Raw genomic sequence first — 26,658 nt, 5'->3', positions numbered from 1 at the left:
GTCAAATAAATTCTCAGAGCAGGCTCAACTTGCACGACTGCCATAAATGCCATAAATTGTCTATCTTTCACATAAGCAATGTGGAGGAACCAAAAAAATCCGTTTTAGGCTACTGGAATATTTTGCAGTTTCTTTTTTTTTTCTTTTTCTTTTTTTCATTGGGGTAACCTCAGAGCAGGCCCAACTTGCTCCCACCTTGATAACTCCGTGGCAGGCAGCAGATTGCCATATAAAGACACAACGTCTTTCATTTCTCTTAGTGAAGTTGTCCTGGGTTGCATGTCACTTCCTTCCTAGTACATTCGTTGTCAGTTGATTCTGAGGGAGAGACAGTGCACTGCCTGTCAAGCAGTGAGAGCAGCAGACACACTGAAGGAAGGAGAGTGAGTCAGAGACCACACAGACAGGCCTTCCAGTCAACTCACCTCCCTAAGGTAATTCAATCTCCTGACCTTGGGGCCTCTCTGTGTCCGTGTCTGTGTGTGCCTCTGCATGTGTCAGTATTTCATTGAATCTACTGGGAATATGGTCTGTGACTGCATGTTGATTTTGATGAGGATGAAGATGAATGATGATGATAAGGATGATGAGTTTCTGTTGCTTTAACAGTCCACAAGTGTTCACAGATGGTCCTGTGTGTTAATAGATGGTGTCTTCCTGGATCTGAGTGCACCATCTGTAGTTTTCATTGATTTACAGTAGCCTAACAGTATGCTTTATAATCATAATCATTGCTACTTTATCATCTAAGGATTGTTGTTACACAGTCACATAATACATTGATAAAGTATTACCAAAATTGTTATATAGCCCTAAGTGAATTATGATGTTCACAGGAGAAGCATTGCCATGTCATGACTTTAGTTTTAGTATCAGCATGGTGGCAGAGAGCAGAAGTAGTCTAAATCATAGCATAGTGTTTAAACAGGAAGTTAGTTGGGTTGTGGTTAGCCTTGCTGCAACTGCTGAAAATTCTAACATGTGAAAGCCAACAGTAACTTAGTTAAACATTTACATTTTCTAAAAGTTCCCAACATACCATCACTATTCATCCAATAACGTTAAGCATGTAGAATTTGCTGGCACATACACATCTGTAATCTTCAACTCACCACTGCTGTAGTCATTTAGAAATGATGAACAATAAATAACTCATACTATATGTTGTCTTTCAATAGTGCTTGAATAATTAATAACACACTACACTTAAAGGGGCAATGCAGTTAACTTCATGTTCCTTTTTTTAATGATATTTACAAAATATGAGGTCGAAATAACACTCTTAAATTGTGCAAAAGATGATAATGCCCTTTTTGTGTAAGAGCTGTTTAAAAAAAAAAAGCCTGAAATGTCAGCCTGTTTAGGTGGTGCAAATCTTTTGGCCCACATCATGATTATAATAGATCAGTGAGTGTTCATCTGGGTAAGGTGGTGGGCTCTAGACCATCCTATCAGCCAATCAAGGCTGTGCATGTAAATATCTTAAAATGTGTTTCCTAACATCCACATGATCAGACTGAGCATTTCAAGGGCCAAAGGAGGCTCAGGGAAATAAATGATAACAAATATATTTTGGCGTTATTTTCATTAAATAAACAGTCTTGATTTAAAAATAAAATTACAAAGACTGCGTGGGGGCTTTAAAGGAGTGGGCTTTTTCATACAGAACAAATGAGAGAAACTGAGTGAGCACAATTGATTGATGTATAAAGATTCATTTGAGTGACAGACAGATTGGCTTTGATAAATGTCCACATCATAATATTGTTCCAATAAATCCCTATTTCTCTAGCTAATCCATGCAAACGCACCTTTTCATTTGATTATTTTCTTAGTACGTAATGAATAAGCTGTCTGTTTATTAAAAGAGACCAAGATTTGCATGTGAAATCCACGGTACCCTGACTGATGTTTGTGGGTATTGCAGTTTTACTTCCGTAAAAGCCCTTGATGATTTTAGTGGCTGAGACCACAGGTAATCCTTGATGATTGATGATGGTTTTAAGGATTTCAAATCAAGGAACTGGATTTGCTTGATGAAAGATAACACCCCTCATGATCAAATTGCAAAGACACATTTACTTCATCATCTAAAAGGCAGGTAGCCTAGTGGTTAGAGTGTTGGGCCAGTAACTGAAAGGTTGCTGGATCGAATCTCTGTAGTTCTGCCCCTTAGCAAGGCAGTTAACCTACTGTTCCCCGGTAGGCCGTCATTGTAAATAAGAATTTGTTCTTAGCTGACTTGCCTAGTTAAATAAAGGTTCACTATTATTTTTTATTTTTTAAAGTAAAGCCTGGGTAAAGGTCAGCCTTAAAAAGGCAGTAATATCATATCGTTAGATTAGTGAACATTACACTGTGCCATCCAGTGTGTGGTTATTTAATAATCATAGAGTGTTTCAGTGCTGATTGGTATGTAGTGCTTACAAAGTTACAAAGCTGGTAATTTTGAGCCATGGTGTGTAAAGACATCAGTTTCACTTCTGTTTCTGACCTCTATAGCTATAGTGTGAGAAAGGGAACAAAACCCGGATTTCCTTGTTTTTACTTATTTGAGCATTCAAAACTGTACTACTACATACCCACTGGGCAAAACGTGGTTGAATCAACAATTTTCCACATCATTTCAACAAAAAATTGTAATGTTATGATGTTGAATCAACGTGGAAAACTAATTGGATTTGCAAAAAGTCCCCCCCCCCCCCCCCCAACTTTTAACCTAAATCCAATGGCATGATGACATTTTTGTTGATTTCACATTGAAGTCACAGAAACTCAACTGAAATGAAATCAAAACTAGACGTTGAAATGATGTCTGTGTCCAGTGGGTACATTGTTGAACATAAATGAATAATGGTCTCTAGACCCTTCTCCACACTATATGTTTAGAAAACCATTGATGCAATCTCTAGGAGCCAAGCTGATTTGTCCTGGGTGACAATGGAAAGAGAAACATTTCTTACTCATCTCCAAACTTCACACCTCTGAGGCAAGCAGAGCAGACCTAGTTTGAAGTAGGTCTCTGTCTCTAACATGACCTTTTATCTCTCGCTGTATCTGTGGTATACAGCTTTAGCAGCCTCATTGAAACCGCACAGAGAATGGCAGCCATTCTTCCTGTCTGTTATCACTACAGCTACATCTACTCCCCTCTCAACTCAGACTGGGGCCTGAAATGTATACTTAGTCATAAGACAGATGAAATAAAGAAATGAATAAAGATATGAATCGTGTAAATGACCTCACCACCTTAGCAGAAGTAGGAAGGAAGTAGCTTGCTAGAAGCAGGATGTTTCACAAAGAAATAGACATCAGAGCCCAGAACCTCTGGGTAGAGCAAATTTTTTTGAAATTATCACAATGACAAAATGCTAAAATTGAATATTTATTCTAGTTCCTCCCTGTTGAGTATGTTCAGTACCATATGGTTTAGTGAAAAAAGGTGAAGTTATGTGTAACTGGTTTCAGATTCCACAAGATGGCTGCTCCAGCACAGATCTCTCAGGATGAGTTGGAGGAACTGAGAGAAGCCTTTGCTAAGATCGGTGAGAGCCTGACAGGGAAATTCATTGTAGACTCACTTCACTCTCTCACTCTTATCCTGGGTCCCTGATTATTTTTGCATTCAACAAGGCTACATTCTATGTGACCTTTGACCTATATTTCTTATTCCAGATGTTGATTCTCACGGCCACATTGGCACAGATGAGCTCAATGACCTGTTCAAAGCTGCCAACCTGCCATTGCCAGGATACAGAGTCCGAGAGATCATCCAGGATCTTACCAAGACAGGAGACCTGCATGACGGCAAAGTCACCTTCAACGAGTTTGCCAATGTAAGTTCAGGGGTCAATAGGTCAAAATAAATGGCAGTTACAGAAAGTCAATGTCAAAGAAGAGCAGACCACACCTTGAGACATCTTGACATGACACCAGAGATACATGGTCTCATCTCTTCTCGTTCACTAAGGTGGTCCATGGACTGAAGAGCACAGAGGTGGCTAAGACCTTCAAGAAAGCTATCAACAAGAAGGAGGGCATCAATGCTGTAGCAGGAACCTCAGAGCAGTCCAGCTCAGGCACACAGCACTCCTACTCAGGTGACTGTCCCTACTTGTTTCACTGGCTGAGAATACCCCCAAGATATCTACTTCAGTTTGTAGCCAACATCACACAGAAAGCACTTATCATTCAAATGAGGCATACAGAACCACATCTATCTCTATATGTGGAAAAATCCATTAGTACAACAAGACTTCCTGGTCTGTGAAGTTACACATCTATACGTCTCTGATTGGCCAATGTATACAAATATTTCTCCATAAATACAAATACTCCTACATGTTTAATGTTGTGCATTCCCCCCATGCCCACACATTTCTCCACTGACAGAGGAGGAGAAGGTGGCTTTTGTGAACTGGGTGAATAAGGCATTGGAGAAAGATCCAGACTGCAAGCATGTCCTCCCCATGGACCCCACCACTAACGACCTGTTCACCGCTGTCGGAGATGGGATCGTTCTATGGTACTTTCTAACTGGTCTCATGGACTTACTTTAGAGTATGTGCAACCTTGATGATATAAATCAATCCCTATGGAAATATTACATTGGTTTCAACCTATGCACCTCTCCTTCACCTGGTAGTAAGATGATCAATCAGTCTGTTCCGGACACCATCGATGAGAGAACCATCAACAAGAAGAAGCTCACACCCTTCACCATCCAGGTAACCTTTTACAGACTGTTCAACACCAGCTGACTCAGAGGACTGCAGCTTTGTATAACCCATTGACAGTCATTTCTTTGTCATTATATACAGTATATACTGTATGCCATGCACAGGTATCTATACTGTTTTGTGTGCTCTAACAGGAGAATCTGAACCTGGCTCTTAACTCTGCGTCGGCCATCGGCTGCCACGTGGTAAACATCGGAGCAGAGGACCTGAAGGAAGGCAGGCAGCATCTGGTCCTAGGTCTGCTCTGGCAGGTCATCAAGATCGGCTTGTTCGCAGACATTGAGATCAGCAGAAACGAAGGTGTGTGTGTTAAATGTTTATTTGAATATGGATTTTCAATGTTTTGGTGTGTTTTATAACTTTATAACATGTGAGTGTGTATGTATATCTACAGTACTGTACATCAATTGATCTCTGTAGCTATGTATGTTAAAGAGTGTGTTATTTCAATGATGTGTGTGTGCAGCTCTGATAGCCCTGCTGAGGGATGGGGAGAGCCTGGAGGACCTGATGAAGCTTTCCCCAGAGGAGCTGCTGCTGCGTTGGGCCAACTACCACCTGGAGGAGGCCGGCTGCTCCAAGATCAACAACTTCAGCTCTGACATCAAAGTGGGTCATACGCACCATGTCTATCCTGGATTATCATATGACTGTGCCAGTCCTGGATCGTCATATGACTGTCAGTCCTGAATCGTCATATGACTGTCAGTCCTGAATCGTCATATGACTGTGTTGGTACTGGATTGTCATATGACTGTGTTGGTCCGGGATCTTTTTGTGCATTTGTGATTGTATACATTTGTTGTTTTGCATAACAGGATTCCAAGGCCTACTACAACATCCTGAACCAAGTGGCCCCTAAGGGTGATGAGGAGGGAATCCCTCTGATTGCCATCGACATTTCAGGGATAAGGGTACATGGTCATCCCACCCTATAAAACATCATCCATTACAATTCCATTTTAGGCAACCTGGTCAACAGACAGTGCCGTTCTTCTTTTTTGGTTAAAAGTGCCTTCTAAATTGACCGTATCATCAATGAGTGATGCATCATAGATACCGTAGATGTTGCTGTTCAATCTCTCCCTTACCGCCCCCTGCAGGAGAAAGAGGACATAAAGAGAGCAGAGTGCATGTTGGAGCAGGCTGACCGTCTTGGCTGCCGACAGTTTGTTACAGCAACCGACGTAGTCCGCGGCAACCCCAAGCTGAACTTGGCGTACATTGCCAACCTGTTTAATAAGTATCCTGCCCTGAAGAAGCCAGAGAACCAGGACATTGACTGGAGCTCCATCGAGGGTCAGTGTTGGGACCATCCCAAACCATAACCTAGTTCCTGAGCATCCCCTCTTCCTGATTAAATAATATAAACCATATATACAGTACAAGGCCTGAATCAGTGTGTAATGTTATGTCACTTACAGGTGAGACCAGAGAGGAGCGCACCTTCAGGAACTGGATGAACTCCCTGGGGGTCAACCCTCGTGTCAACCACCTCTATGTGTAAGTACAGTACAGGTCACTCCATCTTATTATACACCATTTCCAACCATTTCCAATCATTTGGAAACCACACAAATGTAATGTGTGTGCATGTTTTACAGGGACATAGATGATGCTTTGGTCATCTTCCAGCTCTATGAGAAGATCAATGTGCCAGTGGATTGGGACAGAGTAAACAAACCCCCTTACTCCAAACTGGGCAGCAACATGAAGAAGGTGAGACTATGAACAATAAGTGTTCTCCCACAGTGAGATCATGATTAAACTGATCAATTGATTGAATTTGATTCAATGATTTATTATGCATTTGTCTGTGCCAGTTGGAGAACTGTAACTATGCAGTGGAGCTGGGGAAGAATGAGGCTAAGTTCTCCCTGGTGGGAATTGCTGGACAGGACCTGAACGAGGGCAACCGAAAACTCACCCAGGCCCTGCTGTGGCAGCTGATGAGGAGGTAATGCAACAGAACATTATTAAAAATGCTTTAGATATTTTTTCCCCTGTTCAGGTCATGTGATCAGGAAAAACTCATAAGCAGGCTCAGTGCCTACTCCATAATTCCACATTTAGAAGGATCCATCTCTTTCTCTCAGGTACACGCTGAACATTCTGGAGGAGCTTGGTGACGGGCAGAAGGTGAATGACGACACCATCGTCACCTGGGTCAACGACACACTCACACAGGCTGGCAAAGGCACCATCTCTGGATTCAAGGTAGGCTGTAACTCTGCTGTTTAACATTTTCTGACCATGGTACCTTTTTTGAAGTACTAGACTTCATTCTACTTTTCCAAGTAGAATAAGTTAAAAAAATAAAGCATCCACCACAGCAATAGCTCAGTGTGTGTGTGTACCTCTGTAGGATGGGTCCATAGCCACCAGTATGCCAGTCCTGGACCTGATTGATGCCATCCAGCCAGGCTCCATCCGCTATGACCTAATAAAGGTGGAGGACCTGACTGAGGAAGAGAAGCTCAATAACGCCAAGTACGTACCATATGATGATAACATTTGAGTACTAGCTTGATGAAAGAGATGACATGTTCAGGACAACAGCTAAGATGTCCCCTAAATCCTGCCTGTCGTCAGGTATGCCATCTCCATGGCCAGGAAGATCGGAGCGCGGGTGTACGCCCTACCTGAGGACCTAGTGGAGGTGAAACCTAAGATGGTGATGACAGTGTTCGCCTGCCTGATGGCCCGGGGCATGAAGAGGGTGTAGGTCACAACCCCACAGAACACATCACATGAAGAGGTGATCAGTATAACAACCAGAATCAGGTTACAGAAGATATTAGCTCAATAGGTCAATACTAATTCAGTAATGTAGCTAGTATGTCTGGAAATCAGTGATTCAAAACTCAGGGCTGATAATGAAGAGCAGAAAACAAATAATACTGTACCTGGAGTTATACTGGAAATATACAAAATATATTTTTTAAATGTAGCATCTTATTTTGATATAAGATTTAGCTCTTTTTTAACATAGAAACTTCTTTACTTGATGCTATTAATTTCAAATGGTGACCATTTTGCTTTCAGACTAACATTTGTGAAAAGATATCAGGGAAACAGATTTTTATATAAAATAATTGAAAACGAATGTTGTGTGTCTTGGTTTTGTTCACATGTATTATAATGCACATGCACTACACCTGTATGAGCAGTTCCCTTACAAATAGTTATTCTGCATTGAGAACCTATTCATGTCATAAATCATCTAGTTCCCCCATTCAAAACAGAATCCAACATTCCTGTATCTGCATGTACTGTATGTCTCACCATGTTCAGTAGAAAATACAATCCAACAACTCAGATGGTTCATTACATATCCATTTAATGAAACAAAACCAACAAGCATCAATCTATGGAGGGAAAAAAACAGTTTCAAAATCTATTTTCAAAATATGTCCATCTTTGTCCAGAAAAGAGAGACGAAAAACAGTAACTGAGTTCAAAGCTGGACTCCAAGCGGGTATTGGTGAGATCGTGAGGATTGTCTGGGTGGTTATACAGCCTTGGTCAGTTTCTCTTGGTTGGGGCGCTATTTAGCGGGTTGTGCCTCTGTGGGCTTACTACCTGGGGGGTGTTATTTGGCACAACAGGCTACTGCCACGTTCTATGTACTATGAAAGCGTTATTTGGCAGGTTTGACCTCTGGGGGGATTTCTCCTGTATCCAGGGTCTTGAGGAGGCGGAAGAGGCCAGCTGCTTCCCGTATGCGGCTGAACTCAATGCAAAAGGCCTGCACCTCGATGAACAGGTCCTGCACGTTTATGATCTTGTTCCGGATCAGAGACTGAAGGAACACACACACTAGGCGCACCAGGCGGTTCTGCAAATGGAAACAGATGTTTTACATAAACATCTGGACCACTGACTAACACAGTGGAGCACTGACTAACGTTAGTAAAAGAAACAGTCATCTTGAGCAGGGACAACCCACAAATGAACTTCCTGTTACAAATTTCTGAGAAAGAAAGTGGCATGCATCCTCTGGTAAGACAAGCATTTCAATGTTACTGAAAGGCCTAACAGTAAGCTACAGGCTCCTGTCAAGGCCCTTCCACAGTCCTCCTTACCTGCATGTACTTGTCTTTGATCTGTTCACATGTGGAGATACAGTTGGAGATGTACAGGTGAATGAACTCTGGAGGGAGGTCCACAGCCGTTGTCAGCCTGTACACACAAAGAATAACCTCACATAAATAAACAGAAAAATAAACACATTTTAAAACGGGTTGTAGACAACTGAATTGTATAAATCAAATTATATCCAAAGTCCACACCTATTGACCACCTCCATGGAGTGCAGAGACATGTCCATGTTGACCAGGACGGAGAAGTACTCCGTGATCTGGCTGGACTGCATCAGTTTGAGAAGCATCTCGATGGCCACCAGAGGGTTGTTTTCCACCAAGTCAGGCAGCTTGGCCGGGGTCAGACCGATGTGGTACACCAACTTTGGATCCTTCTCCAGCTCACTCAGGAGCTATAGGGAGAGAGCAATATTTAGAGAGACATTCAGGTTGAACTCCCAAGCGAAGGTCATGTTTGAAATATATAAAATACAGTTGAGTAGACAGTGTACCTGTCTACTCACCTGTGACTGCTGCTGGGCAGACAGTGGGCTCTTGAAGGCCTTGGCCATGATGCGTTTGATCTCCACACCCGTGCTGTTCTTCACGCACATGGAGCGGTCCCACTGCACACGGTGGTCGGGCTCCGTGGGGTTTAGCCAAGCCAGCTCATCCTCACACACGTGCAAGGGAGGAGGCGGCCGGATGAACTCTGGACGAAAGTGACCTGGGGGAGGTAGGGTCACAGGGAGATATTACAGGCTGGATATGTGGCTTGTCTTAAGTGATACTTGGGATATACTTCATAGTATCATTCCTGTGTCATTACAATACCAAGCTAATGAAAAGACATACCCCACATGACCAGAAGTATGTGGACACCTGTTCGTTGAGCATCTCATTCCAAAATCATGGGCATTAATATGGAGTTGGTCCCCTCCCTTTGCTACGACAAGAGGGGGCATTGTCATGCTGAAACAGGAAAGGGCCTTCCCCAAACTAATGTCACAAAGTTGAAAGCACAGAATTGTCTAAAATGTCATTGTATGTAGCATTAAGATTTCCTTTCACTGGAACTCAGGGGCCTATTCCTCCTCCACCAAACTTTACAGTTGGCTCTATGCATTCGAGCAGGTAGCATTCTCCTGGCAGCTGCCAAAGCCAGATTTGTCCATCGGACTGCCGAATGGTGAAGCGTGATTCATCACTCCAGAGAACGCGTTTCCATTGCTCCATCCATCCGCCGCTTGACATTGCACATGATGATCTTAGGCTTGTGTGCGGCTGCTCAGCCAAGGAAACCCAATTCATGAAGCTCCCAACAAACAGTTACTGTGCTGACGTTGCGTCCAGAGACAGTTTGGAACTCGGTAGTGAGTGTTGCAACAGAGGACAGACAATTTTTATGCGCTACGTGCTACAGCACTTGGCAGTCCCGTTCTATTAGTTTGTGTGGCCTAACACTTCACGGCTGAGTTGTTGCTGCTCCTAGACGTTTCCACTTCACAACAACAGCACTTACAGTTGAAGGGGGCAACTCTAGCAAGGCAGAAATTTGTCTAACTGACTTGATGGAATGGTAACATCCTATGCCACGTTGAAAGTCACTGAGATCTTCAGTAAGGCCATTCTACTGCCAATGTTTGTCTATGGAGATTGCATGGCCATGTGCTCAATTTTATACACCAGTCAGCAATGGGTGTTGCTGAAATAGCCAAATCCACTCATGTGAAGCGGTGTTCACACACTTTTGTCTACAGTTGAAGTCGGAAGTTTACATACACCTTAGCCAAATACATTCAAACTCAGTTTTTCACTTCCTGACATTTAATCCTAGTAAAAATGTCTTAGGTCAGTTAAGATCACCATTTTATTTTAAGAATGAGAAATGTCAGAATAATAGTAGAGAGAATGATTTATTTCAGCTTTTTTTTCTTTCATCACATTCCCAGTGGGTCAGAAGTTTACATACACTCAATTACTACTTGGTATCATTGCCTTTAAATTGTTTAACTTGGGTCAAATGTTTCAGATAGCCTTCCACAAGCTTCCATAAATTGGGTGAATTGTGGCCCATTTCTCCTGACAGAGCTGGTGTAACTGAGTCAGGTTTGTAGGCCTCCTTGCTCGCACACGCTTTTTCAGTTTTGCCCACAAATGTTCTATGGGATTGAGGTCAGGGCTTTGTGATGGCCACTCCAATACCTTGACTTTGTTGTCCTTAAGCCATTTTGCCACAACTTTGGAAGTATGCTTGGGGTCATTGTCCATTTGGAAGACCCATTTGCGACCAAGCTTTAACTTCCTGACTGATGTCTTGAGATGTTGCTTCAATATGTCCACATAATTTTCCTACCTCATGATGCCATCTATTTTGTGAAGTGCACCAGTCCCTCCTGCAGCAAAGCACCCCCACAACATGATGGTTGGGATGATGTTCTTCAGCTTGCAAGCCTCCCCCCTTTTCCTCCAAAAATAACGATGGTCATTATGGCCAAACAGTTCTATTTTTGTTTCATCAGACCAGGGGACATTTCTCCAAAAAGTACAACCTTTGTCCCCATGTGCAGTTGCAAACCGTAGTCTGACGTTTTTGTGGCGGTTTTGGACCAGTGGCTTCTTCCTTGCTGAGTGGCCTTTCAGGTTATGTCGATATAGGACTCGTTTTACTTTGGATATAAATACTTTTGTACCTGTTTCCTCCAACATCTTCACAAGGTCCTTTGCTGTTGTTCTGGGATTGATTTGCACTTTTCGCACCAAAGTACATTCATCTCTAGGAGACAGAATGTGTCTCCTTCCTGAGCAGTATGATGGCTGCGTGGTCCCATGGTGTTTATACTTGTGTACTATTGTTTGTACAGATGAACGTGGTACCTTCAGGCGTTTGGAAATTGCTCCCAAGGATGAACCAGACTTGTGGAAGTCTAAAAAAAATCTATTCTGAGGTCTTGGCTGATTTTGATTTTACCATGATGTCAAGAAAAGAGGCACAGAGTTTAAAGGTAGGCCTTGAAATACATCCGCAGGTACACCTACTCCAATATACTCAAATGATGCCAATTAGCCTATCAGAAGCTTCTAAAGCCATGACATAATTTTCTGGAATTTTCCAAGCTGTTTAAAAGCACAGTCAATTTAGTGCATGTAAACCTCTGATAATACTGGAATTGTGACACAGAGATTATTTCACTTATAATTCAGTCTGTAAACAATTGTTGGAAAAATTGCACAAAGTAGATGTCCTAACCGACTTGCCAAAACTATAGCTTGTTATTAACAATACATGTGGAGTGTTTGAAAAACGAGTTTTAATGACTCCAACCTAAGTGTATGTAAACTTCCTACTTCAACTGCATATAGTGTATGTTTTTGTGTCAACATACACTTTACTTATGTCGTCCATAAACATAACAGACAGACTAATAACAAACTGAATGATGAAATGCTCCACTTACTCTCCAGTGGAGGTCGAGGCCCAGTGACCAGAGACTCTGTGATCTGATTGGCCACTGAGCTGTCAAACCCAGAGTTGGAAGAATCTGGATCCGGGTCGTTGAGGATGCTGGGGAAGCTGGCCTTACTCTGGGTGGGTAGTTCTGACTGGCGCTCTGCAGGTTAAAGGGGAGAGAGGAATAAGAGAGTTTATATATGAAGCGTTAGAATTGCTGCATAGTAAAGTGTAAAGAACTGTCTGTTGTACTACAGTAAGGATATGAGAGGTTTTATGTCTCAACACAAGCAAATCTCAATAGGTGGATTCCTAACCAAGAAATGTACAATTCCCCAACATACGTAACTATTTTTGAGTTGTCTAAAATTCTTGAGATTCATTAACCATCCTCCATACAAGATACATGCGAAGTGCATACATTCAGGTACTGTACCTGCCAATGCCAACTGCAGCCCACTAATGTCTATGGACTGTGGCATGTTCCCCACGTCCATGCAGGACACCTGTCTGGGGGTCTTCTTGAAGAGTTCCCTTGGAGGCGCCAGCATTAGCTGGGAGAGGAAGAACTTCTCGGGCTGTGTAATGGGTGGCAGGAATCCTATGAACAGTCACATGATCAGGATATACTTGAGTTGATATGATGACAGCAACACACTGCTGGTAAAAACTTTTGACAATAGTTCTTAATATCCAAATGGAATAGATTTGATATTTTAGCAGACACTCACCAGACAGTTGTTTCTCCTGCTCATCCCCAACTGGGGAGGGGTTCAGCAAGTGCGCAAAGACAGCGGCAAAGGGATTGGCGGCCAGGGGCTCTGTGCGGTACATCTCCCAGAGGAGGTAGAGGGCAGTCAGGCGCTGTGCAGAGCTTGGCAGAAGGTCCGGCTGTTGCAGTAGCATCACCAAAACCGATCCTACTCGGAAATGTTCGGCCTTCGCGAAGTAATGATGAAAAGCGGATGATAGACTTTCGAAAGTGTTGGTGCAAGCTTCCTCTGAGATGATTCCCAAGAGGTTGGAGAGCTCCTTCGGGGCAAGTGTCATTGTACCTATGTTGTTGATATCTAGCTTTTAGCTATGTGACCAAAATGATAAATCACTGCTTTCAAGTAGTCTTTTATAATTGTACGTAGGTCGCGTTATTCAGTTCATACTTAAAACGAAGCTAGATACATTTCCACAAACTCCACGGGAGTGCAGATATGGGCAGCTAGATAAATTAGAAAATGCTAGTTAGCTTACTAGCTAGCTTGTCACCAAAGTCATTGTAAAAGTAAGTTATACAGCTAAACAAATTCGACCTTGATCAACTAAAAAAATGCATACCAGACTTACTGGTCGTAAAAGCATGAATGTAATTATTATCAAATGTTTAATAAGAAGTAAGTTAGCTTTTCTCAGCTGTTCTCCCATCAGTTTCCACTTCGTTCACAACATTGCAGCGTTGAGTTTTGACCTTTGACTCGACCCCGGTAACACCGTGCATTATGGGAGATGTAGTAAAGAAGAGTATGTGTTTATTTCTGCTTGCTCTGGTTTTCTCGTGGACACAACAAACATTTTCTACAAATTACAGATAACACATTACTTAAAAATGTGGTGTAATTGATTTATTGTTTTGGAAAAGCACTGCAAAAAAATAATTTCGTGTCAGAGACGGAAGAGGAAGCGAGACATCCCACTCGCTGTTTTATTTCTGGTTCATATACAAGTCGATAAACAAAGCAGACCAGACGCAGTTTCTATCGCATTGGTTTCTATGGGAGAGCCACCGTCAAGTAGACCGGAACTGACCATGTTTTAAACGGCCTGAACAAAGAGAGAGGAAGAGGCGTCCATGTGAGGGAAGCCTTTTTTTGTATGGATGTCTATGAGAGAGTGTCGAATTACGTGAGGCAGATTTGATCGACTATACGTTTTGTAATGCTTAGACTGTTACAAATGTACTGATAAGTGGATGCATGCATGTGGCATTCTGCCAACTTTGAGAAAAACGACTTAGTGCCTGTTGTGCGCACGCGTATCATTGGTTTGAATGGTCCTACCTGATCTTCCCTGCTTTCAATCATTGAAAATCAAATAAAATGTATTTGTCACATACACATGTTTAGCAGATGTTAATGCGAGTGTAGCGAAATGCTTGTGCTTCTAGTTCCGGCAATGCAGTAATAACCAACGAGTAATCTAACCTAACAATTCCAAAACTACTACCTTATACATACAAGTGTAAAGGGATAAAGAATATGTACATAAAGATATATAAATGAGTGATGGTGCAGAACGGCATAGGCAAGATGCAGTAGATGGTATCGAGTACAGTATATACATATGAGATGAGTAATGTAGGGTATGTAAACAAAGTGGCATAGTTTAGTGGCTAGTGATACATGTATTACATAAAGATGCAGTAGATGATATAGAGTACAGTATATACATATGAGATGAGTAATGTAGGGTATGTAAACATTATATTAAGTAGCATTGTTTAAAGTGGCTAGTGATATATTTTACATCAGTTTCCATCAATTCCCATTATTAAAGTGGCTGGAGTTGAGTCAGTGTGTTGGCAGCAGCCACTCAATGTTAGTGGTGGCTGTTTAACAGTCTGATGGCCTTGAGATAGAAGCTGTTTTTCAGTCTCTCGGTCCCTGCTTTAATGCACCTGTACTGACCTCGCCTTCTGGATGATAGCGGGGTGAACAGGCAGTGGCTCGGGTGGTTGTTGTCCTTGATGATCTTTATGACCTTCCTGTGACATCGGGTGGTGTAGGTGTCCTGGAGGGCAGGTAGTTTGCCCCCGGTGATGCGTTGTGCAGACCTCACTACCCTCTGGAGAGCCTTACGGTTGTGGGCGGAGCATTTGCCGTACCAGGCGGTGATACATCCCGACAGGATGCTCTCGATTGTGCATCTGTAGAAGTTTGTGAGTGCTTTTGGTGACAAGCTGAATTTCTTCAGCCTCCTGAGGTTGAAGAGTTGCTGCTGCGCCTTCTTCACGACGCTGTCTGTGTGGGTGGACCAATTCAGTGTGTACGTGATGTGTATTGAGGACATGTATTAACGGTTGTATTTACATTGTTAGAGCGGTCACTCCCCTATCTTGTCAATATAATAGATATTATTTGCCTGAGTAAACTCAGAGAGGAAGAGGAACCGAGAGGCCCAACTCGGCGGAAAATCTGTTGCCCTCCAGTAGGTGGCGTTTTTTGTTGCCCCGATCAAGCAAGGAGTTTTTGTATGGATGTTAATGAGTGTTGAATTTGGTCACCAAAAAAAATGAATGGCTTATTTGCTACGTGGGTTTTGTTTTGATCAAATTGACGTTTCTTGATGCTGAAGTTATAAAAAGTATACTGGTAGAAGTAGTGACATCCTGGCAAGTTTGAGAAAAAACACTTTAAATCGTAGTCATAGCCTTGAGATGGCTATGCATATTCATGTCTGAGGCTAGTAGCATAACGTCTCTTTCCATTAAATACAGGCGGTTGACGTCAACAACCCTCTTCGAATATTCAAGAAAGGATTACAATAATGAGATGTATCCTCTGTGTACAACATAAAACACAAAATAATGCATGCAGAGCTGAATTAGGCCGATACCCGCTAATTATCAAAATCCAGAAAATAATTGTTAAATTATACAACCACACAAAATAAAGCAATTCCCAAACCTTCCAGTACAAAGCCATCACCCACAGAGAAATGAACCTGGAGAAGAGCCCACTAAGCAAACTGGTCCTGGGGCTCTGTTCACAAACACAAACAGACCCCACAGAGCCCCAGGACAGCAACACAATTAGACCCAACCAAATCATGAGAAAACAAAAAGATAATTACTTGACACATTGGAAAGAATTTACAAAAAACTGAGCAAACTAGAATGCTATTTGGCCCTAAACGGAGGGTACTCAGTGGCAGCATACCTGACCACTGTGACTGACCCAAAATTAAGGAAATCTTTGACTATGTACAGACTCAGTGAGTATAGCCTTGCTACACAATTGTAAATACAACCTATATTTATGTTTATTTATTTTCCCTTTTGTACATGAACTATTTGTACACCATTACAACACTGTATACATTTGAAACGTCTTTATTATTTTGTAAATGTAATGTTTACTGTTAATTTTGTATTGTTTATTTCACTAAGTGTTTATCTATTTATCTTGCTTTGACAATGTAAACATATGTTTCCCATACCAATAAAGCCCTTAAATTGAAATTGTATCCACCAATATTTCTTTTGTGCGTTTAGAACGACCCGGATGTGAACCATTTTCCGTTGCCTTTTAGTACCCACAAGTCTTTGCAACTTCCTTTCCGACATTTCTCGGGTAGAGTGAGTACTGCTTTGCCAAATGCATGTTATTTATCTAAAGTCATCCTTACGGTGTGTTAATATAGTCCAATGTTTTAATTACGTAATTGCAAGAGGAGACACTGAACTCCCTAAACGATTCAATTGTGGTTGAATATTCCCAAATTATCAATTGTGCGTTTTTAAATGGAAACGTGTAACGTTAGTCACTAAGCAGTCTCTGCTAACCGCACGTCTACAACCAGTAGTCAGCTAGCTAAACGTAACTATTGTGTTATAAATGTCTCGGTTGTAAAGCGTATTAGTCCTTTGTTTAGGTCTGTCTGTCTGGGATCCCCAATTTCTGTTTCACAACATCCCATTGTTACTGATGTAAAGTTAGTCAGAAACCAATTGCTGTAGCTCGCTAGTTAAACTAGCAATCCAGATCTATACCAGTGTCATTAGCTAGCCGGCTGTATTGCCTGGCGTCAGCAGCCAGATGTATGCCAAATGATGTATACATTGTTTATGCCCCACAAACATGTATCTAGATGGCGAAAGTTAATGGTATTGTAAACCCATGAAATGTATTTTCTACACCGTTCTAATTTATCACTAATGAAACTTCACGTGGGATTGTTTACGTTCATGTCAATGAAAGCAGACTTTAAGTGGAACTGACAGCCTTCTAACTATTTTGCCGATATAAAACAGAATCATACCATTCAACTATCAAATTAACAGTTTGTTACAAAACCAACTTTATAAGAGGTTTTAAAAATAGATTATTATATTTGACTTAACATTTCATGACGTCACGTACACGAAAGCATTGTTTGTTGAATAGACAGACTTAAGCAGTTCAACTCGTGATTAATATAATTCGCCAATACATTTATTGGTGGATCAAAGAAATATCGGGTTGTAAATCACAGATGGCCTGGTAAATTGTTTGCTGCTTCCATTCGGGATGCACTGTTTCAGTTTCAATTACTATTATTTTGGACCAAAATGAACGACTGTAACTAAGGCTGTTATTGTCAATACAATCAAACTAGCAGGGCAATAATCACATCTGCCAAATTAATTTGTATTTGTCACATGCGCCGAATACAACTTGTGGTGACCTTACAGTGAAATGCTTACTTAACAAGCCCTTAACCAACAATGTAGTTTGAAGAAAATGCCTCAAATAAAACAAGATTAGTAACAAATAAAGAGCAGCAGTAAATACCGGTATTGAGGTAATATGTACATGTAGGTAGAGTTATTAAAGTGGCTATGCATAAATAACACAGTAGTAGCAGCAGTGTAGAGGGGGGGGGGGGGGGTAGCCATTTGTGTAGCCATTTGATTGGGCTAGAGTATCTATTTATCAAGCTAAAAACACAGAGCCTAACATTCGCTAGCTGCTAGGAGGATGTCATGTCATTGGAGGAGTGGGTGAGTGACTGACTTTTCCCCTCGTTTTTTGGTGGCAGGTGTAATTTGGTTATCTAGCAAGAACTTGAACGACTGTTGTACAGTTTGCATAGCTCTTGCGTACACAAATTCACTCTGGCTATTTACTCCGATTTCAGATCACTCTCCTCCGAGTGTGCCAGAGCTAGGCTGGACAATAGAACGAGTCAATGTTCACCCAAGGCTGAAAAGAACGTTGGCTAAACTGGAGCGCTAGCCCATGGCAAATGAATGGAATCGAACGTTAGCAGAGCCTGTTTTTGACTGGAGTGGTGCTTAGAATTTAATTTTGCCTAAATGGAACAAAAAATATATACCTTTTTACTTTTACCACAATCTGTTCGTCTGACGAAACTGGAAAAAAACTACTCGTGTAGAAAGTGAACATCCACACCTCGATTGTGCGCGTAATGAGAAAGTAAAGAAAAAATTAGAACTTCTGATTATTTCTGGTTTAGTGCTCGATGACAAACGAGCTCGCTACCCAGACTTACATAATTACAAAGAGGAGATTCTCCTCACTTAAAAAAAATGGGATATTGTGAGATATTTTGTGAAATACATGTCTATATTTCCCCTATAGGAATCAATGGGACGACCTCAAGATTTGTGAAACATTTATTCATTTAACTAGGCAAGTCAGTTAAGAACAATTTCTTATTTACAATGACGGCCTATGAACAGTGCCTAGATAACTGCCTTGTTCAGGGGCCAAATGACAGATTTCTACTTTGTCGGTTCGGGGATTCGATCTGGCAACCTTTCGGTTACTGGCCCAACGCTCTAACCACTAGGCTACCTGCCACCCCAGGTTTCATGAGTAATTTTTTTGTTTACATTTTAACTATAAATGACGTGAGCAGGTCTTATTGCCAAGAATAGTGAAGCAGTCATTGTGACATAGACAAAATGAGCTGGGAATAGAACATTCGGAAGGCAAGTTGGTGCCACGGTGCTCAATAGAACTAAAATTAGGCCTGCTTTTTCGTGATTACTTCTAAATGACGGCAAGCAGCTGGGAAATATGGTCATATTATGAAACTGGGCTCCACAGCGGATGCAATGAACTAGGTTTTTTTATATATAAAAAAGCGTTGTTAAAAATGTAATGTGTCCAGTCTACCAGTGCGTAGAATAACTGAAGGCTTTTACTGAAGGCTGAATCTGACTGGTGTCGGTAAACGTAGGCAAAACATTTTTAGTTAGTCATGAATGCTCTGGATAACATGTAAACAGACTAGCAAACCAGCTCTGCTAGGGCGAGTAAGATGGTCAGTGCGGTGTTCTCAAATTTAATTTGTGCCTGGAAGTAGCTGCTAGCCAACTTGATTCATTTAGCTTGGGTGCTTGTTTGTAGGCAAGCTGCAGAATGATTTATTTATTTTACCTTTATTTAACTAGGCAAGTCAGTTAGGTTGTCAGGATGTAGTGTATCAGTGCAATTTTTAGGGCCAACTAGCTTAAAGTTTGAGAGGTTTTGTCTAATGTTCGTTTGTTGGGTTTTAGCTCATCTTGCTTTGGCTAGCATTAGTTGTTGATCTTGTTGATGTGCATAACTGAGGGAGAGAGAGCATACCTTTTCATGGTTGTTTGATAAATAAGACTGTAAAGTTCCCATATGTAAGAGGACATATTTGCAGAAATCCATTCAGGTGTATTTTTTGGCGAATGCGTTCTAATGACCTAAAGTCACACTGTTGTAACGGCTGGTAAACACACAGTCTAGTTCAAAGGGAATGGTGTACAAAAGGCCTACTGTATCTCTGGTTGTCCATGGTGAACCACTCTGCGTAGACTCCGGCCCTGGACTAGAGTTTATTTTAATTTGATTTACAATATGAACAGATTTTAATAAGATTTAATGTTGCTAAAATGTTGTCAGTTCCATTTTAAGCTCAGTGCTGACTTGGTAGGGGGCCACTCCTTTCAACCGAATAAACAGTGGACACTTGAGGAATGCATGTCTTGTCTCTGGTTATGAGCAAAAGGTTAGTCAATGTTTTATGTGATGTCTTTTCTTAGATGGCGCCAAACAAGAAGGGCGGTGAGAAAAAGAAGGGGCGTTCTGCCATCAACGAGGTTGTGACCAGGGAGTACACCGTCAACATCCACAAGCGCATACATGGCGTGTGAGTACACTGTCTGGGGGCATGGCACTGAGTCTGCTGCTATAGAGTTATGGATGTGTGCTATCTACACGGTTTCAAATCAAATGTATTTATATAGCCCTTCTTACATCAGCTGATATCTCAGTGCTGTACAGAACCCCAGCCTAAAACCCCAAACAGCAAGCAATGCAGGTGTAGAAGCATGGTGGCTAGGAAAAACTCCCTAGAAAGGCCAAAACCTAGGAAGAAACCTAGAGGGGAATCAGGCTATGAGGGGTGGCCAGTCCTCTTCTGGCTGTGCTGGGTGGAGATTATAACAGAACATGGCCAAGATGTTAATAAATTACCAGCATGGTCAAATAATAATAATCACAGTAATTGTCGGGTGCAGCAAGTCAGCACCTCCAGGAGTAAATGTCAGTTGGCTTTTCATAGCCGATCATTAAGAGTATCTCTACCGCTCCTGCTCTCTCTAGAGAGTTGAAAACAGCAGGTGTGGGACAGGTAGCATGTCCGGTGAACAGGCAGGCAGAACAGTTGAAACTGGAGCAGCAGCACGGCCAGGTGGACTGGGGACAGCAATGTAGTCCTGAGGCATGATCCTAGGGCTCAGGTCCTCCGAGAGAGAGAGAATTGGAGAGCATACTTAAATTCACACAGGACACCAGATAAGACAGGAGAATTACTCCAGATATAACAAACTGACCCTAGCCCCCCGACACAAACTACTGCAGCATAAATACTGGATGCTGAGACAGGAGAGGTCAGGAGACACTGTGGCCCCATCCGATGATACCCTTGGACAGGGCTAAACAGGAAGGATATAACCCCACCCACTTTGCCAAAGCACAGCCACCACCACTAGAGGGATATCTTCAACCACCAACTTACCATCCTGAGACAAGGCCGAGTATAGCCCGCAAAGATCTCTGCCACGGCACAACCCAAGGGGGGGGCGCCAACCCAGACAGGAAGATCACGTCAGTGACTCAACCTACTCGAGTGACGCACCTCTCCTAGGGACGGCATGGAAGAGCACCAGTGAGCCAGTGACTCAGCCCTTGTAATAGGGTTAGAGGCAGAGAATCCCAGTGGAGAGAGGGGAACCGGCCAAGCAGAGACAGCAAGGGCGGTTCGTTGCTCCAGAGCCTTTCCGTTCACCTTCACACTCCTGGGCCAGACTACACTCAATCATATGACCCACTGAAGAGATGAGTCTTCAGTAAAGACTTAAAGGTTGAGACCTAGTCTGCATCTCACATGGGTAGGCAGACCATTCCATAAAAATGAAGCTCTATAGGAGAAAGCCCTGCCTCCAGCTGTTTGCTTAGAAATTCTAGGGACAATTAGGAGGCCTGCGTCTTGTGACCGTAGCGTACGTGTAGGTATGCACGGCAGGACCAAATCAGAGAGATAGGTAGGAGCAAGCCCATGTAATGCTTTGTAGGTTAGCAGTAAAACCTTGAAATCAGCCCTTTCCTTTGAAGGAAGTATTCTGTTTGTATGCTTGCAAGATGTCTTCGTTACTTTGATGGTTGGTCTAAGGTAATTTGGTGGGCTATCCCACTGAAGTGGATTAAAGGGAATGGTGGAGGAAAAATTATCGGAGGCAGTTGACACTATTTAGATTTTGTACATGCTGAATGTTGGAAGTGGCTGTTGCTTATGGGAAAGAATGTGAGGTGCCAGTGTGACTGGGCTTAGGCTACGTTGTGACTATTTTTCTTTCCAATGTGGTCATAGGTGGATAAGCAGCTGGTGCTGTGTAGTGTTGTCCATTGCTGGATGCTTATTTTGGAACTGCAATAAGGGTCCTATTCACAAGGGCTTCCGTTGTTATATTTCTTAGAAAAATAGACATTGCTTGCTCTGACAAATGTGATTTTATCAACCTCTGATAATCCTGTGCATGTAATTAACGTTGCTTCTTGCTCTATCCTGTCAGGTCCTTCAAGAGGAGGGCACCTCGTGCTCTCAAGGAGATCCGCAAGTTCGCCATGAAGGAGATGGGAACCCCTGATGTACGCATCGACACTCGCCTGAACAAGGCTGTATGGACCAAGGGTGTGAGGTAAGCAAACGCTTGTTTCTTGCAACAGAGGCCTTAGCCTGCTGGTCACTGGTACAGAAAAGGTTATCTTGATTGACTGAAATATTTCGAAAACTGATACTTGAAACTGTCATCTTAGCAAATCTGAGTGACACTAAGTTGAGGGTACAGTATACTACAGGTTAATGCTTTACGTGCAATAAGTTTTAGGACGATATGCACTTAACCGTAGTATGAACTGGACTATATTGAATTCCACATTTCCTGTGCAGCCTTGTCAAATTCAGTGCTTCCTCTGCAATGGACTGCACTGGCCAAAATGGCTGCCATAGTGAAACTAGTTCATGGGCCTCGCATTCATTTTCCATGAATGTTGGGGATAAATTTGTGCTAATGACAATTGATAGTTGATTTCAGTGATGCACATTGTCTGTCCATTACGCCTAATTGAATTGAAAGTTGAAAATCAGATTCTCTCCCAGTCTCCATTTCATCTCTATTTTTCCCTCTCCCCCCATCCCTCTCTCAGCAGAAAAAACACACTCACCCCTGTCCTATCTGCTTCATGCAGTGTTGTTCTGATATCAAGGGGTAGAGGCTAGTTAGCCCGGGCGGATATCCACTTTGACCGAGCCAGCATCAGTGCTGGCTTCAGAGCGAAGTAATATCCTGTTATGCTTGGCGATGGGTGTAGAGTTGGCGCAATTAATACAAGTTGAGGCGTGTAAAGTTTTCCACAATCCCATGCACTAAAACTGAGCACATTTCTCCATGTTAACTGATATTTTGTATGTTATTTCAGGAATGTCCCATACCGTATGCGCGTGCGCCTGTCAAGGAAACGCAATGAAGACGAGGACTCTCCCAACAAACTGTACACCCTCGTCACATACGTTCCTGTCACAACATACAAAGGTAAGTCCAACATTTGCTTGGCTGTGCTCACTGCTGAATAGTATCCACAAGTGTACTTGCATTCTTGAGGTTGGTGATCTGGCATATATGAAATTAGAAATACTTGTATGTCACCCACTGGGTGCAAAATACCCCCGTGGGTGACCTTAATGAACAAATTGTGGCAGGCTTATTTTCAGATCAGCTGCATGCAAATGGTAATACAAAGTGGAGGACCTGTAAATGCTCCAACCAAAGCTCAGAGCTAAGTCCTGTGCTGTTCCTCAATTGCCTGTTGAAGATGTCACTGATTCTGATTGTTTTCTTTTCTCTACAGGTCTGCAGACGGTCAATGTGGATGAGAACTAATTATTCACTGGTGTTGAAATAAATGTATAAAATAAACTACAGTCTTGGATATTATTTTCAATCGGAGTTAATGCACTCACTAATTTGGATTATTGGTGGAGCAATTGCATTAAATTATATTTATTTAAAAAAATCTAGAGCAAGTGTCTGATTAGTGTAAGGATATAAAAACATGTTTTATATATTTTTTAACCTTATTATTTAACTAGGCATGTCAGTTAACAAATTCTTATTTTCAATGACGGCCTTCCCCGACCAAACCCTAACCTGGACGATGCTGGGCCAATTGTGCGCTGCCCTATGGGACTCCCAATCACGGCCGGTTGTCATACAGCCTGGAATAAAACCAGGGTCTGTAGTGATGCCTCTAGCACTGAGATGCAGTGCCTTAGGCCACTCTGGAGCCGCATGTTTACTTCACCTGCATTGCATGTGCTTTTGAGGGTCTTCAATCTCCTTGGTGAATCAGTCTATGCCAGGTATTCACAAACTGGGGTATGGGGGTATGCCAAATAAAAATGCGATTTAACATAAATAAAAACATATGTCTATACGTATGTGTGTGTGTGTGTGTGTGTGTGTATATACATATATATGTGTGTATATACATATGTGTGTATATATATACATATGTATATATACACGTATATACACGTGTGTGTATATATGTGTGTGTATATATAGGTATATATATATACACATATGTATATATACGTGTGTATATATACACACACATATATATATATATCTATATATATATATACACATACATATATACATATACACACATATATACATACACACACATATATATAAATACATATACACACATATATATATACAGTGCCTTGCGAAAGTATTCGGCCCCCTTGAACTTTGCGACCTTTTGCCACATTTCAGGCTTCAAACATAAAGATATAAAACTGTATTTTTTTGTGAAGAATCAACAACAAGTGGGACACAATCATGAAGTGGAACGACATTTATTGGATATTTCAAACTGTTTTAACAAATCAAAAACTGAAAAATTGGGCGTGCAAAATTATTCAGCCCCCTTAAGTTAATACTTTGTAGCGCCACCTTTTGCTGCGATTACAGCTGTAAGTCGCTTGGGGTATGTCTCTATCAGTTTTGCACATCGAGAGACTGAAATGTTTTCCCATTCCTCCTTGCAAAACAGATCGAGCTCAGTGAGGTTGGATGGAGAGCATTTGTGAACAGCAGTTTTCAGTTCTTTCCACAGATTCTCGATTGGATTCAGGTCTGGACTTTGACTTGGCCATTCTAACACCTGGATATGTTTATTTTTTAACCATTCCATTGTAGATTTTGCTTTATGTTTTGGATCATTGTCTTGTTGGAAGACAAATCTCCGTCCCAGTCTCAGGTCTTTTGCAGACTCCAACAGGTTTTCTTCCAGAATGGTCCTGTATTTGGCTCCATCCATCTTCCCATCAATTTTAACCATCTTCCCTGTCCCTGCTGAAGAAAAGCAGGCCCAAACCATGATGCTGCCACCACCATGTTTGACAGTGGGGATGGTGTGTTCAGCTGTGTTGCTTTTACGCCAAACATAACGTTTTGCATTGTTGCCAAAAAGTTCAATTTTGGTTTCATCTGACCAGAGCACCTTCTTCCACATGTTTGGTGTGTCTCCCAGGTGGCTTGTGGCAAACTTTAAACGACACTTTTTATGGATATCTTTAAGAAATGGCTTTCTTCTTGCCACTCTTCCATAAAGGCCAGATTTGTGCAATATACGACTGATTGTTGTCCTATGGACAGAGTCTCCCACCTCAGCTGTAGATCTCTGCAGTTCATCCAGAGTGATCATGGGCCTCTTGGCTGCATCTCTGATCAGTCTTCTCCTTGTATGAGCTGAAAGTTTAGAGGGACGGCCAGGTCTTGGTAGATTTGCAGTGGTCTGATACTCCTTCCATTTCAATATTATTGCTTGCACAGTGCTCCTTGGGATGTTTAAAGCTTGGGAAATATTTTTGTATCCAAATCCGGCTTTAAACTTCTTCACAACAGTATCTCGGACCTGCCTGGTGTGTTCCTTGTTCTTCATGATGCTCTCTGCGCTTTTGACGGACCTCTGAGACTATCACAGTGCAGGTGCAATTATACGGAGACTTGATTACACACAGGTGGATTGTATTTATCATCATTAGTCATTTAGGTCAACATTGGATCATTCAGAGATCCTCACTGAACTTCTGGAGAGAGTTTGCTGCACTGAAAGTAAAGGGGCTGAATAATTTTGCACGCCCAATTTTTCAGTTTTTGATTTGTTAAAAAAGTTTGAAATATCCAATAAATGTCGTTCCACTTCATGATTGTGTCCCACTTGTTGTTGATTCTTCACAAAAAAATACAGTTTTATATCTTTATGTTTGAAGCCTGAAATGTGGCAAAAGGTCACAAAGTTCAAGGGGGCCGAATACTTTCGCAAGGCACTGTATATATACACACACATATATATACATACATATATATATATATATATACATATACACACATATATATATATACATATACACACATATATATATACACATACACACATATATGCACATACACATGTATATACACACACATATATATATATACACACATACACACACATATATATATATACACATATACATATATATACACATATACACACATATATACATATACACACACATATACATATACACACATATATACATATACACACACATATACACACATATATACATATACACACACATATACATATACACACATATATACATATACACACATATATACATATACACACATATATACAGTGCCTTGCGAAAGTATTCGGCCCCCTTGAACTTTGCGACCTTTTGCCACATTTCAGGCTTCAAACATAAAGATATAAAACTGTATTTTTTTGTGACGAATCAACAACAAGTGGGACACAATCATGAAGTGGAACGACATTTATTGGATATTTCAAACCTTTTTAACAAAACAAAAACTGAAAAATTGGGCGTGCAAAATTATTCAGCCCCCTTAAGTTAATACTTTGTAGCGCCACCTTTTGCTGCGATTACAGCTGTAAGTCGTTTGGGGTATGTCTCTATCAGTTTTGCACATCGAGAGACTGAATTTTTTTCCCATTCCTCCTTGCAAAACAGCTCGAGCTCAGTGAGGTTGGATGGAGAGCATTTGTGAACA

General features: G+C 41.6%; 3 protein-coding genes and 1 non-coding gene across 8 annotated transcripts; 3 read left to right on the top strand and 1 right to left on the bottom strand.

Moving 5' to 3' along the window:
* Window positions 1-254: 254 nt before the first annotated feature.
* LOC110520336 (plastin-2) lies at window positions 255-7,845 on the top strand. Its single transcript, XM_021597585.2, has 16 exons — window positions 255-434; window positions 3,469-3,545; window positions 3,676-3,836; window positions 3,971-4,100; window positions 4,393-4,525; window positions 4,646-4,727; window positions 4,874-5,039; window positions 5,206-5,348; window positions 5,558-5,653; window positions 5,843-6,038; window positions 6,164-6,242; window positions 6,344-6,458; window positions 6,563-6,696; window positions 6,836-6,956; window positions 7,105-7,229; window positions 7,332-7,845. Exons 2-16 carry the CDS (start codon window positions 3,479-3,481, stop codon window positions 7,462-7,464), a joined length of 1,881 nt encoding a protein of 626 aa, XP_021453260.1. The 5' UTR covers window positions 255-434; window positions 3,469-3,478; the 3' UTR covers window positions 7,465-7,845.
* A 214-nt stretch (window positions 7,846-8,059) lies between these two features.
* cnot11 (CCR4-NOT transcription complex, subunit 11) lies at window positions 8,060-13,757 on the bottom strand. 2 transcript variants are annotated; one of them, XM_021597592.2, is made up of 7 exons: window positions 13,004-13,757; window positions 12,709-12,873; window positions 12,280-12,432; window positions 9,334-9,548; window positions 9,032-9,234; window positions 8,825-8,921; window positions 8,060-8,577 (listed from the first exon to the last, which is right to left on the bottom strand). In XM_021597592.2, the coding sequence occupies exons 1-7, from the start codon at window positions 13,320-13,322 to the stop codon at window positions 8,380-8,382; spliced, it is 1,350 nt and encodes a 449-aa protein (XP_021453267.1). In that variant the 5' UTR covers window positions 13,323-13,757; the 3' UTR covers window positions 8,060-8,379. The 2 variants fall into 2 exon arrangements, with proteins under 2 accessions (XP_021453267.1, XP_021453268.1); XM_021597593.2 differs by having other exon boundaries at window positions 9,346-9,548; window positions 13,004-13,756.
* On the top strand, window positions 13,179-23,499 carry LOC110520337 (60S ribosomal protein L31). Of its 4 annotated transcripts, none has more exons than XM_021597587.2 (5): window positions 13,179-13,311; window positions 20,065-20,171; window positions 22,096-22,221; window positions 23,003-23,115; window positions 23,432-23,499. In XM_021597587.2, exons 1-5 carry the CDS (start codon window positions 13,279-13,281, stop codon window positions 23,461-23,463), a joined length of 411 nt encoding a protein of 136 aa, XP_021453262.2. In that variant the 5' UTR covers window positions 13,179-13,278; the 3' UTR covers window positions 23,464-23,499. The 4 variants fall into 4 exon arrangements, with proteins under 4 accessions (XP_021453262.2, XP_021453266.2, XP_021453264.2 ...); XM_021597591.2 differs by lacking the exon at window positions 13,179-13,311 and adding an exon at window positions 14,028-14,117; XM_021597589.2 differs by lacking the exon at window positions 13,179-13,311 and adding an exon at window positions 16,540-16,620.
* LOC118964371 lies at window positions 22,468-22,602 on the top strand. The gene has a single exon (XR_005051420.1). It is a non-coding gene; the product is annotated as a small nucleolar RNA SNORA5 (small nucleolar RNA).
* Window positions 23,500-26,658: the final 3,159 nt, after the last annotated feature.

This window comes from Oncorhynchus mykiss, chromosome 3, assembly GCF_013265735.2.
Source record: "Oncorhynchus mykiss isolate Arlee chromosome 3, USDA_OmykA_1.1, whole genome shotgun sequence".
NCBI classification, from domain to species: domain Eukaryota; kingdom Metazoa; phylum Chordata; class Actinopteri; order Salmoniformes; family Salmonidae; genus Oncorhynchus; species Oncorhynchus mykiss.
The sequence above is the reverse complement of the archived record's forward strand: the minus strand, read 5'-3'. Positions and strand labels throughout refer to the sequence as shown.

Excerpts from the sequence above, each read along its gene's own strand:
- LOC110520336 (XM_021597585.2), top strand. The coding sequence starts at position 3,479 with ATGGCTGCTCCAGCACAGATCTCTCAGGATGAGTTGGAGGAACTGAGA. Across the intron at positions 3,837-3,970 it reads CCTTCAACGAGTTTGCCAAT|GTGGTCCATGGACTGAAGAG; the intron begins GTAAGTTCAGGG and ends TCGTTCACTAAG. Across the intron at positions 5,040-5,205 it reads TGAGATCAGCAGAAACGAAG|CTCTGATAGCCCTGCTGAGG; the intron begins GTGTGTGTGTTA and ends GTGTGTGTGCAG.
- LOC110520337 (XM_021597587.2), top strand. The coding sequence starts at position 13,279 with ATGATTCCCAAGAGGTTGGAGAGCTCCTTCGGG. Across the intron at positions 22,222-23,002 it reads GTATGGACCAAGGGTGTGAG|GAATGTCCCATACCGTATGC; the intron begins GTAAGCAAACGC and ends ATGTTATTTCAG. Across the intron at positions 23,116-23,431 it reads TCCTGTCACAACATACAAAG|GTCTGCAGACGGTCAATGTG; the intron begins GTAAGTCCAACA and ends TTTTCTCTACAG.
- cnot11 (XM_021597592.2), bottom strand. The coding sequence starts at position 13,322 with ATGACACTTGCCCCGAAGGAGCTCTCCAACCTCTTGGGAATCATCTCA. Across the intron at positions 9,549-12,279 it reads GCCTCGACCTCCACTGGAGA|GTCACTTTCGTCCAGAGTTC; the intron begins GTAAGTGGAGCA and ends TACCTCCCCCAG. Across the intron at positions 8,578-8,824 it reads TCAAAGACAAGTACATGCAG|AACCGCCTGGTGCGCCTAGT; the intron begins GTAAGGAGGACT and ends TTCCATTTGCAG.